Here is a 13,148-nt window from a genome sequence, read left to right as displayed (position 1 = left end):
ATTATTATTATTCTTTGGAAATGTATACAATACTTTTTATTTATTGATACTTTATCGTACTGTAAAGTTTTTTCTGGCTGAGGAATTACTGCGGGGTCCACTACCTTTATTTACTATACTAAATGCCGCGCGACGCTGTGCGCCGTAAGCGCCATCGACAATAAGGTCTCTTTATACACCAGGCCCCATAGACAACATGACAATCGCTAACGCTCCTCAGCGAACGAAACGCAACTGTCACAGTCACACTAATATGGAAGAGTGATATAGTTCGTTTTTTTAGCATTAGAAATAAGGTAAACAATCTTGAATTGAAAAACACATTTTAAAAATAAGTTACGGCAAATATGTAACAATTATGAATCTAATACGATCATTTATATTCTTCTGCTTTCATAAGTAATAGTTACTGATTTTTAAAAAGCGTTTTTCAATTAAAAGACATGTCAAGATCGCTTACCTTCTTTCAAGTTCTTTCTAATGCTAAAAATAACGAACTATAGAGATACACAAAGCGATTCTATGGCGAAGCGCAAGCGATCGTCACCTTGACTAGGCCGCCAGAGCATAATTGTATCAATTTAATGTCAAAATCTAAAATTATTAATTAAAAATATAAAAACATTTAGAAACTTATTCTAACATAGTCACAATCAAGAATATTAGGAAAATATAATATTTGAAAGGTAATTAATTAAAACACACATAAAATAATAATAATTAACCTTTTGAACGCCAAACGGTGCATCCATTTGCCGTGCCACTGACGCCAAGGGGGTAAAATTTAGTTTTGTGAATAAATAATGCCAACGTAAAAGTGGGGTGTTTTTCAGTCAATTTTCATCAAAAAACGATCGACGTCAAATGCCGTCTTTGGCGTCGATGTCACGATTTTGCGTTGACGTCAATTGCCGTCTGTGGCGTTCAAAAGGTTAAACACATTAAAAAAGAGCGCTAACAAAAATACATTAGTTTAATCACCTTAGCTTTCCTTTAGACCATGCCGTCAGCAGCAGAAGTTGCTAAACGGGCGAGGTATTCAAAAAGATCTTGACGCGACTTTATGGTTAAGAGAATAAGAGCGTGTCAAGTTAATTTTGAACACCTCGCCCGCTTAGCAAATTCTGCTGCTAACTGTACCTAATAAAGGTAATAAAGATGTATTTCTCATATGTACAATAAGATATTCAAGTTACGAAAGATAAAAGAAAAATAGTACAAAATTCGCGGTACTTTTCCACACTAAGGCCCACTTGCACCATTTCACTAACCCGGAGTTAAGCGGTTAAACCGTTAACCTAGTGTCGAATTGTACTGGTAACCATGGCAATTCCAGGTTTAACCGGTTACGGGTTAACCCCGGGTTAGTGGAATGGTGCAAGTGGGCCCAAGGGCACAGAATAAATAATAGTACTAGGTACAGAAGACTCACACTCTAACAAAACGCGTCTGTTACGATCAGGACAGATATGGCCGCTAGGTGGCGACAGCGCCACGCGCGGCTTATGGCTAGCCACCAAAATTGGTGTGGAACGGATGTACTTGTAGCTACCTGTTGCAAAGCGACGAAATCGCGGAGTGAGCCACGCCTGCCAAGGGTGGTATTCCAAATGTCCAATTTCTTTGTCCAATCTCAGTGCGTTTCACTCTTATTAAAGCAAAATGTGAGAGGCAATACACATTGGACAGGTGGAATACCATCCTAAGTCCCATATAGATTAAAAAGCAACCTTGAAAGGATAATTCTTGTGTGTGTCTCCCATCCTGTAATGAAAAAAGGTAATCAATAAAGATAAATAATACTTACAACTAGTTTTCTAAAAAAATAATCTTCGATACAAACTAATGCACATTAGTCATCTTTATTATTTATTTAAATTTTATTGCACAAAATATTAAGGCATTTATACCTTATTTAGTCCTTAAAGGGCTACAGGTAATTTCTAATGACTTGGAACTCCGTTTAAGAAGTATAATACTCATACGGTAGATGTCGGTAGGCGCCTGCCTAAGGCAGCTTTTCGCTCAGTATGACCAGAGATATATATAACTCCGTATAAGATAAATAAAGTCTAAGAAAAAAACGTGCCTCGGACGGCCAAGGAAAAGTCATTCTCGAATAGATGGCGCCATTACCGTTGGCCTATTCTCGGCTAGATGGCGTTAACGACACCGTTTGGTATTTAACAATTTTAACACATATCAGTGAAAGAACATGGGTCAGTATGGAACAATAAAAATTAAGAATCATTTATCCGTAAACATATTTTAATTATTTTATACATTTTACAATTTTACAATTTTATTTTAAGTTTTAATCGTGTGTCGATAGATGGCAGTAAATGTACCGTGACTACAAAATTGACAATGACAGGACCCCTCTATACTATCTATTCTTTTTGGTATGACCTATATCACAGAATAAATAATAGTACTAGGTACAGAAGACTCACTCTCTAACAAAACGCGTCTGTTACGATCAGCTCAGATATGGCCGCTAGGTGGCGACAGCGCCACGCGCGGCTTATGGCTAGCCACCAAAATTGGTGTGGAACGGATGTACTTTTAGCTACCTGTAGCAAAGCGACGAAATCGCGGAGTGAGCCACGCCCTGGAATTAAAAGTTGAATAACACTCTGTTTTATATACAGGATGTATAATATAGAGGCTGTACAATATACAGGTTATATAATATACAGGCTGTTTTTAAACAGAGTATATTTGACTGGTGGACGCACTTACCCCGCGAAAGTGAATGTCCTCTTGTTCTTATTGAGCGCGTGTATGGCGGCAAGCTGCGGGGGCTCCAGCGACGTGCGGAGCGCCTGCAGGGTGTCCCACAGGTGCGCGCCGGATGACGCCTTCACCACCACGCCGTGCCCGCTGTCGATCTGGTATCTGAAACATAGTTATTATATCTCAATGTGGAATATGATTATTAAGAGTTAAAGGTCTCGTGTTCTTAAACGGCCTCGCTTCGCTCGGCCCTTATAGCAATTTCCTAGTACCCGAATTTTAAAGTAATGTTGTGTTTGTGTTACTTTACCGTTAAGAACACAAACTTGTCAATTTTATAAGACAAGACAAGACAAGACAAATTATTTATTTGTAAACGTAGGTAACAGTGTTGGATAGGTACAAAAAGCATTTGTGACGTCCCACGGTCAAAGGTACCTTATGGCGGGTATGGAGTTATGCATACCCCAGTAATCTACAATAAATAAGCTATCGATAACACAAAAGATCAACCTTTTAGGTTGCGTAGTTACAGAGATATGATTTTTTGAAAATAATGTTGTGAAATGAGCAACTTTACGATAGAGAAGTTTTAAGTTTAGCCGCCTAAAAAACTATGTTCCTGAAGTAAGTTACATAGTTGACTACAAATAATAATACCTTATATATCTGAGATTAAAAAAATATTGCGACTTGTTCTGTAATGCAAATAGAAACTTTTGATATCGACTGATTTATGTGTATACTAACCAATCTCTTGAAATTAAAGTTTTATTTAATTTTCACGATTGATTGCAATGAGCTCTCAAGATTTAAATTTTATCTATTAGAAAACGACACTGACAGACAGTTTAAGCAAAAAACAATACCGATTTAGAGGTGAAAATGTATTTTCTGACTTTTTCATATAAAATCACAAAATTGAATATTTTTACTTTTAATGTGACACACAATAAATTTTTCTGAGCACATATGAAAGAAATTCTGTCATTCAAATGAAATAAATCCTAAAACCCCAACTAAATACTACATTTAACCCCTTATGCCACTTTAAACTTACATAACAATAACAGTATTTGCTCCATACATTTACGAAAAGGTACCTTATGGAAATAAATCTAATAATACATCACTACAAAATATCAATCATATTACAGTTTATCTTTTATGAATAGAAAATATTAATTTACATTAAACTGCCCCAAATTTAATTAGTTCTTCGTCATAATAATCTTAAAAAAGACCAATAATTTGTATGTAATGAAAAGGTACCTTGTGATTAAGTTACATGATGAGGCATGATGATGATGGAACAGTTAGGATAAACTAATAATATTTTGGGGTTAAGATGGTATAAATCGTCTATTTCTTATCAATAATATATTTCGGTTGCTATTGAAGATAAGCGGCATTGAGGTTCAATGACCTCAGATATTCCATAAGGTAATGCGTCGGGTATTGGCATTTTTCAGCACCAACCAATGGCTGATTTACTGCATGCGACCAAACCAAATGAAGATTACTCTAGTTAAGAAAGAGTTGACGAGAGTAACTTTGGTATAATAGCAGGCTACTTGGATTTGTGATGTCGGTCTATGTACGGTTATAATATTTGCGAGGCGCCCCAACCAGAACTGAAATTATCAAATTAGTTTTGCAGAATGCTAATACAGTTCTCTACCAAACTTCTTTTCCCGTATTGACTAGTTTTTTTGGGAATTTTCAATCTTTTTTCCATAAGGTACCTTTTCTACTAAACTCTGAGACGACATTACTAGGCTTATAACTAACTTATAACAAAAATAAAAACAGGTAAACAAACGTTACGCATTAAGGTTTCAGATCACACAATAAAAAAAAATTGAGCATTTTTTCACCTCTTTACAAAACATTTCATATCTCCGAAACTAGAAACCCTCATAAGGTACCTTTTCCCGTGGAACGTCACATTTGAGAACGCTATGTTTCGCCGACAGGCATACAAATTTGAAATTAGGTATACACATACCAATTAAATTACATTACATTATTTTACATTACATTATTACAAGCAAATATACTTAACTAAAGAAATTAATCAATTATACAATAACTTAATCATAATTGCGCGTATTACAAATTCATAATTATTTATTAAAATCTATTCATATTTTTATGTAATTTTATGATGGGGTAAGACAAACAGTGGGTCAAGACTAACACTTGTAGGGAATCCTCATACTGTGATGGCTCCTCTACACGATGGGCCAGCGCCGGTCACTCCAAGGGACGCATTTATGCGTTAGAGGGAGCAAGTGATATTGCTATCTCATTCTACCGCATGGCTGCGTCCCTTGGAGTGGTGGGCGCTGGCCCATCGTGTAGAGGAGCCATTACTCTTGCCCCGAGTAAAATAAGGTGTTTGTCTTACTCCATCTGACCTAAGGTACAATTTTCTAGAAAATAGTATGTGAGAATAAGAGCAACGAAACTTCACTAGGTAGTTTGCCAGAGGTATTGTCGAATATAAATGCATGTAAGGTTATAAATTGATATATTTTTTATAGTTCAAATTCAACCTGTATGGAATGAATAAAGCTTTATTCATTCATTCATTAATTGTCGATAATACTACATCAAAAATCATTATTTATAGACGCTTTCTAGATACCTATACCTATCAATAAAATTAAAAGTAAAGCGCCATCTAATGAGCCTTTTGGAGAAAAGTGAGAAGGGTTAATTGTCCTTGTTCGTCCGATAGTTTTTATCTAAAAAAGGGCGATACAGGACGTCCTTTAACCACAGACAAGAAAGACATCCTCCAGACTGAGCGTAGTAGCTCTACCTCCTCTGACAAATACGGTAGTTTTACTCCTTTTCGAGTCGAAAGTGCCTTTGTGTGACGTCCGTATCTTTGAACAGACCAATCACGGCACGGGACCACGCTCACCTCGTCCCCTGCACCCCCGTATTTTTGGCAGCATCGGTTTCATGAAATAATTGCTCTAAACTCCGTCTAGACATGAGGATTCCTAGTCTATGCCTTTACCTTATCAACAGCTGTGCTGGACTGATCCCCAGGCCAGCAGCCATGACCTGCACCAGTGGGTCATCTATAGCGGCCGCCTGCGAGGCCTTCACGTCCGCCGGGGTCCCCTTGGACCCTAGCACGCCGAAGCAGCTCAGGCGCACATCACGCGCTTCGCAGAACTCGGAGAGCCGCTGCTGGCTCAGATACGGGTGGCATTCCACCTAGAATCCATACTTAATATTATAAAGGCGAAAGTGTGTCTGTCTGTCTAGAGTTAGACCAAGAAAAGTCTGCAGCGATTTTGATAGCCCATGCAGGGCAAGTGTTATTTATACGTCATTATTTCAAGGTTTGACGATTAAAATAATGCTTGCACTGCGTGGGCTATCAAAATCGCTGCAGACTTTTCTTGGTCTGTTACCTCTTCACGCTTAAGCTGCTGAACCGATTTAGTTTAAATTGGCATAGAGATAGTTTAAGCCCCGGGGAAGGACATAGGATAGTTTTTATATCGGAAATCGTCCCTGAAGAGAGTGCAAAGGGGGGTTGAATTGAAAGAGTTAATGAATTGCCTAATAATTGAAGTAACCAATGCGCGAATTGAATGATTGCTATTAGCATTATCCAGGCGCTATACCTACTGTAGCTGCTGTCACTAATTCCACTCAGACGAAGTCGCGGGCAAAAGCTAGTATAATATAAATATCACAATAAATTAAATCGGTTAAGGAAAACATATTCGTCGCAGACATTGTAAGGTAACTGAGCTACAGTTGGACAGGCAAGCTGGTATACCGGGGTTGCGAGTTAGAGTTCTAGAGCCCGCACCATCCCCCTGGACACCAAACTCTCCATGGCGAACCACGCATCCTGAATCGGCGAGCATTGAGTAGCGCGACTCCATACATCTAGCGCTAGCCGTTCAGATGAGCATAGTCCTTATACTACGGCCAACTGGCGAATGCTCCTGGAAATATAGTTACCTGGTTGACCTCTGTCTTGATCCTGGCTTTATCCATCACCCTGTCAACACCAGCCCCTTGGACACCAAGCCCTTCATAGCGAACCACGCGTGGAGATAACTAATAGTCCTTATACGGCCAACTGGTGAATTCTCCTGGAGAGGATAGTTAATTAGTTACCTGGTTGATGACCGGCTTGATCCTGGCTTTATCCATCACCCTGTCAAGCTGCGCAGAGTTGAAGTTGCTGATTGCGATGCTGCGCACCAGCCCCTTGGACACCAAGCCCTCCATGGCGAACCACGCGTGGAGATAACTAATAGTCCTTATACGACCAACTGGCGAATTCTGGAGAGGATAGTTAATTAGTTACCTGGTTGACCACTGGCTTGATCCTGGCTTTATCCATCACCCTGTCAAGTTGCGCAGAGTTGAAGTTGCTGACGCCGATGCTGCGCACTAGCCCCTTGGACACCAAGCCCTCCATGGCGAACCACGCGTCCAGGTAATCGTAGTCGGAGTATTGGAGTACGTTGGCGATCCTTGGGAGGGGTTCGCCGCCTTCCTGTGGATTTACAGGATAAACATGAGGATAGACTCATCATCAGCCTACTCTCGTCCACTGCTGGACATAGGCCTCTCCTATTGCACGCCATTGAGCACGATTTGCGGCAACTCTGATCCAGCTCTTGCCAGCCGCCTTGGGAAGGTCATCGCTCCTTAGTCTGAGGGCGTCCTACGCTACGTTTGCCGATGGGCGGGCTCCACTCGAAAACTCGTGGATAGATTCAGACAGACAAAAGAATACTAAGACGCGTAAAGTAGCAATTTTGGCTGCTCAAGTGGATGGAGCTTCATACTCATATAATTTATGTTCATAATAGGATTTTACAATCGCTTTATGATCGCATAATGGTTGAGTTGTTTACGTTTTATAATACTATTAGGTACTAAGATAAGATTGTGTAAAGAAAGAGTAACTCCATATTAGATATTAGGTACATCAGTTTTCTTACCAAAACGCGCGTTATTTCGTAGTCGACACTCGACATCTAGCGTCATGTAGTGGAATTTATCAGTTCTACTAGTTGACAATAGATGTCTCGGCGAAAGAAAACTCTAATGCTCAACAATTTTCAGCTAATATTATTACCAGATTAACTGGAAGTCTATTTTCAACCCCTTCTGCTTATGAAATTAGTTGTAAATTGTTTTAGTAGTACATTTTTCGTCAGTAGCTAATACACTTGTGACATCTGGTGTCAAGTAGGGGTACTGATAGTTCCACTACTTGACGTTAGATGTCGAGGTCGACTACGAAATAACGGGCGTTTTGGTAAGAAAACTGATGTGGGGTCATCCATTAATTACGTCACACGAATTTCTAGGTTTTTTGACCCCTCCCCCCCCCCCCTTGTCACATTTGGTCACATTTGGCAAACCCCTCCCCCCTAGTGTGACGTCACATTTTTTCTACGAAATCGCCAAATCGAATTAATTAAGTACCTAAGTATTATTAATATTTTTTATCAAAATATTTTTGACGATATAAATATTAGTAATTTTATAACCCAAAACTGCTTAGGAAAGAAAATTAAAAGAATAAAAACGATTATCGTTTTAAAAACTTGTTATTTAAATGTACAGCGAATAAAATAATTAAAAAAAAAATTTCGGTTACTGATGAAGTTAAAGTGACGTCACAAAGTTTGTGCCTCCCCCCTCCCCCGTGTCACAATATGTCACATTTTCTTGACCCCCTCCCTCCCCCTAAACGTGTGACGTAATTAATGGATGACCCCTGTACGGAGTTATAGTTTGTCAAAGGACTGTCTCATTTCAATCATAGACAGAGAGAATCATACAATCTTTGTATTACACTAGTACTAGCACCCAAAAGAAAAGGATGAGTACAGTTTTCCTGGTTCTTACCAATTCTTACTGACTGACAATTATTGGTTTGACCAACTTTACCACTCTTTCTTTACTTATACATATTACTCTATGCTAGAACCAGTGTATGCACCTTAAATGACATAGGGTTGTGTATCATATACAGGTCGAAGTATTCCAAGCCGGTGGCAGCCAGGGAGGCGCGGCAGGCGGCCTCCACCAGGTCAGGCCGGTGGAAGGTGCTCCATAACTTGTTCATGATGAATAGATCCTCACTGAAACATGGGCATCCATAGGGAATAGGGAATATTAGGCAAAGCTGTTTAGGTGGCACCATTAGCACATACAGTAAACAAACCTCATTGACATCATCAATGACACATCGTGCGTCACTAGGTCAATCACATGGCCTACCGTGAAACACGACAATCGAAAGTTCGGTTTCTGTCTCTCTTGCTTATTCGATCGATAGAGAGGCAGAGAAAGAAATATCGATTTTCGCGTTTCGCGGTAGACCACCTGTAAACAAACCGCCTTGGTGCATCAATGTCATAGTGAGAACTTGTCAAAAAACTGTTTAAGGCCTAGTATGTATAAGTTACTCTATGGTAAACTAAACAATTTAGTGCTGCACTCTGGCGGCAGAACATTGCAGTAATACTCGATCCCTATTCAAAGGGGTTCAGAAACAGATGAAGAACGATATAGGGTAAATCGTCAACTACTGTCCACCGGCTAATAACTATTAGCGACCCTAATATAAACTAATAATGAATTCTATTCACCTATAAACAGAATTCATTTTTAACCGACTTCCAAATCCCAAAGGAGGAGGTTATCAATTCGGTTGTATGTTTATTTTTTTTTTATGTTTGTTACTCCATATCTCCGTCATTACTGGACCGATTATGAAAATTCTTTTTTTGATTGTATGTATATGCATACAGATTGGTCCCGTTTTTGTCAAAATCCAGTTCTGATGATGGGATCCATGAGGAATCGACGGAACTCCTCAAATCTTAAAGGCATACATATAGTGATTTTTGTGTTTTTATCAGCAAATCAAGCATATACATTAAAAAACGTGACATTTGATGAAGTGGAACTGCTGATGATGATCAAAACGGAACTCTTCAACGACGCATAGTTCACGTTTGGCGATTTGGCCTCTTCGTTATGTTTGTTAAGCAAGTTAAGTTTTTAAGCCACATTTTTGTCAAGCTCGAGTTCTGATGATGGGATCCATGAGGAATCGAGGAAACTCCTCAAATCTTAAAGGCATGCGTATAGAGATTTTTGTATTTTCATCAGAAAATCAAGCATTTTCATTAAAAACTGTCGCATTTGATGAAGTGGAACTGCTGATGATGATCAGAACGGAACTCTTCAACGACGCATAGTACACGTTTGGCGATTTGTCGTCATCGTTATGTTTGTTAAGCAAGTTAAGTTTTTAAAATACATTTTTGTCAAGCTCGAGTTCTGATGATGGGATCCATAAGGAATCGAGGGAACTCCTCAAATCTTAAAGGCATGTGTATAGAGATTTTTGTATTTACATCAGAAAATCAAGCATTTTCATTAAAAACTGTCACATTTGATGAAGTGGAACTGCTGATGATGACCAGAACAGAACTCTTCAACGACGCATAGTTCAAGTATGGCGATTTCTCCTATTCGTTATGTTTGTTAAGCAAGTTAAGTTTTTATGCCACATTTTTGTCAAGCTCGAGTTCTGATGATGGGATCCATGAGGAATCGAGGGAACTCCTCAAATATCAAAGACATACGTATAGATTTTTTTGTATTTTCATCATAAAATCAAGCATTTACATTAAAAACTGTCGCATTTGATGAAGTGGAACTGCTGATGATGACCAGAACAAAACTCTTCAACGACGAATAGTACACGTTTGGTGATTACGAATTTCGATTTTGACTTGGACTGCGACCCGGACTCGGACCCAGAACCGGACTCATATCCGGATCCGGTTCGGACCCGGACCCGGACCTGGACTCGGACCCGGATTCGGACTCGGACTCCGACCCGGACTCGGACCCGGACTTGGAACCGGACTCAGACCCGGACTCGGACTCGGACTCGGACTCGGACTCGGACTCGGACTCGGACTCGGACTCGGACTCGGACTCGGACTCGGACTCGGACTCGGACTCGGACTCGGACTCGGACTCGGACTCGGACTCGGACTCGGACTCGGACTCGGACTCGGACTCGGACTCGGACTCGGACTCGGACTCGGACTCGGACTCGGACTCGGACTCGGACTCGGACTCGGACTCGGACTCGGACTCGGACTCGGACTCGGACTCGGACTCGGACTCGGACTCGGACTCGGACTCGGACTCGGACTCGGACTCGGACTCGGACTCGGACTCGGACTCGGACTCGGACTCGGACTCGGACCCGGAAAACCATTATGATACCTTAACTAAATAAACCACTATGATTACCTATCATAAAATTTAGGTATAAAGTATGATGATGCCAATCTTACTAGCCCCTCCCGCTCAAACCCCCGTACACCGCACCGCATGCGCCGTTAAGTGGGTTAGGTTAGGTTTGAACTGCGATCCTCACAGAACCGAACAAGGGTTAGGTTAGGTTAGAACTGCGAGCCTTACAGAAACGAAATGCTACTTGAAAAGTGGGTTTGATTAGGTTCGAACTGCGATCCTCACAGAACCGAACTGCTATCAGAGGAGTGGATTGGGTTAGGCTAGAACTACGACCCTTACAGAAGCGAAATGCTAGTAGAAAAGTGGGTGGTTGTACCTCCTTTTCTACATAGTGCACCATCTACAATAATCTTTCACCGGCCCCCATAGAAGTCGGCTTTTTTTTCTTAAAAATTATAGTATAAGGTTTCAATAACTGGCCACCATTCAATAACTAGCCAAATTATACTAAAATAAATTCTGTTCATAGGTGAATAGAATTCTTTTTTAGTTTAGGGTGGTCAGTTACTAAGTTAAACAGAGGCCAGTTATTGACGAATTATATACTTAATGTAAGTTATAGTTTAATTAATTTCTTCCTGTTTGAATTTTTTCCAACGGAGCGGCAGCTGATGTGTGATGATCGCCAGCAAAAAACTTGGCCACAATCACGCTTCGGCAATGGGGTAAAATAAAAAAATTGTACATTACGACACAAGTGCGAAAGGTAGGAAGTTCGCACGAATGGCGATAAATTGAAACACGACCGAAGGGAGGCAATGGCCGCTGCCACTATGTGCGTGCAGTACCATCTTTACCATAAGGGCACGGAGCCCGTGCCCAGGGCCCCCATCCTCGTGGGGCCCCGAACGAAAGACAGTAACAGCATATCGACGCTTAAGAATCAATACTGTCTAACATTTTTGACGTTTTTTACCTTTTAATACAGTTAGGTGCAGAAAAAAATAACGAATGGCATGCCATAATTGTCTAAATTTTAAATTATTTGTTACTTAGTCAGTATTGATTCTTAAGCGTCGATATTTGACTACCCATAATAAATAGATCATAGTAGAAAAATGTTAGTTTAATTCGCTTTCTTTACTTTCCAAAAGGTCCCCAAATTCTTATGTGCCCAAGGGCCCCAGCATAGTTTAAGACAGCCCTGTGTGTGGCTAGCTTGGGGCACTTACCGTCGAACGGTTCCATCTAGTATCTTCGCCCGTATCCCCTCCCCGACTTCCTTCTCATTTCCATAGATATATGCCGTGTCTATGGCCCGGTAGCCGAGATCTATGGCCGCTGCCACTATGTGTGTGGCTAGCTTGGGGTCCAGCTGTAACATAAAACGTACCCAGGTTAGTCAATTTTTCGCCAATCTGATTAATTTGCCCGATCGAATCGAAATTGATCGAGGAGGTGCGGACGTAAACGGCAATTTGGCTCGCTGATGCGATTGCCCGATCAAATCAGGAGGTGCGGACACAATAATGCCAATTTTCGAAGCTAGTATCGGAATGCTAGGATCTGTACGTGCGTTTGTTCATGGTTCTAAAATAGGTGATTAAATTGTGTACGTGTGGACGCTAGATGAGATTGGCGCCAATTATTTTCCTGATCAAATCGACCGATTTTATCAGGCCCGTCTGGATACCACTGTAACATTTGGCAATGTGAAAAAGGGTCGAAGCACAGAATAATAGTACTACCGTACAGAAAGGACACTTCCTACAAGATCGAAGTTTGACAGCGATTCAGGGTCGAATCATGATATCCCTTTCTAACTTATGGCACTATTTCTTTCGGCTATTTAGGGTTGTCAAAATTCAAGTCATTATCTTATCTGGGTTCATGCATGAAAAGGGACGTCAAGTTGTGTCAACCCTAATAATTGCTCGGAGCAATGCTGAGCCGAACGGAGCCGAGTTTGCCCGAAGTCAGGAGTGTCTCCCCGAAGTTTAAAGTTTACTATTCAGGTCACTAGATGGCAGGCACTACAAGGCGCGTTCAAAGAGAATATAACCACTACGTTTTGGGCGCACGGTCCGCGTACGATTTAAATAAAATAAACGGTGAATAATGATCTT

The 13,148-nt window shown here is 40.6% G+C and overlaps 1 protein-coding gene across 1 annotated transcript in view; it reads right to left on the bottom strand.

Moving 5' to 3' along the window:
* Positions 1 to 1,292: 1,292 nt before the first annotated feature.
* Positions 1,293 to 13,148, bottom strand: part of LOC134803078 (uncharacterized) — a 31,050-nt gene continuing 19,194 nt past the window's right edge. The window contains exons 9-14 of the mRNA XM_063775785.1: positions 12,255 to 12,397; positions 8,738 to 8,879; positions 7,085 to 7,276; positions 5,768 to 5,970; positions 2,743 to 2,898; positions 1,293 to 1,764 (exon numbers count right to left, since the gene is read on the bottom strand). Of these exons, the coding sequence (XP_063631855.1) occupies positions 1,719 to 1,764; positions 2,743 to 2,898; positions 5,768 to 5,970; positions 7,085 to 7,276; positions 8,738 to 8,879; positions 12,255 to 12,397 (882 nt within the window). The 3' untranslated portion in view covers positions 1,293 to 1,718. The remainder of the gene's footprint in view (positions 1,765 to 2,742; positions 2,899 to 5,767; positions 5,971 to 7,084; positions 7,277 to 8,737; positions 8,880 to 12,254; positions 12,398 to 13,148) is intronic.

This window comes from Cydia splendana, chromosome 26, assembly GCF_910591565.1.
Source record: "Cydia splendana chromosome 26, ilCydSple1.2, whole genome shotgun sequence".
In the NCBI taxonomy this organism is placed as follows: Eukaryota; Metazoa; Arthropoda; class Insecta; order Lepidoptera; family Tortricidae; genus Cydia; species Cydia splendana.
This window is presented reverse-complemented; position numbering and strand designations above follow the sequence as displayed.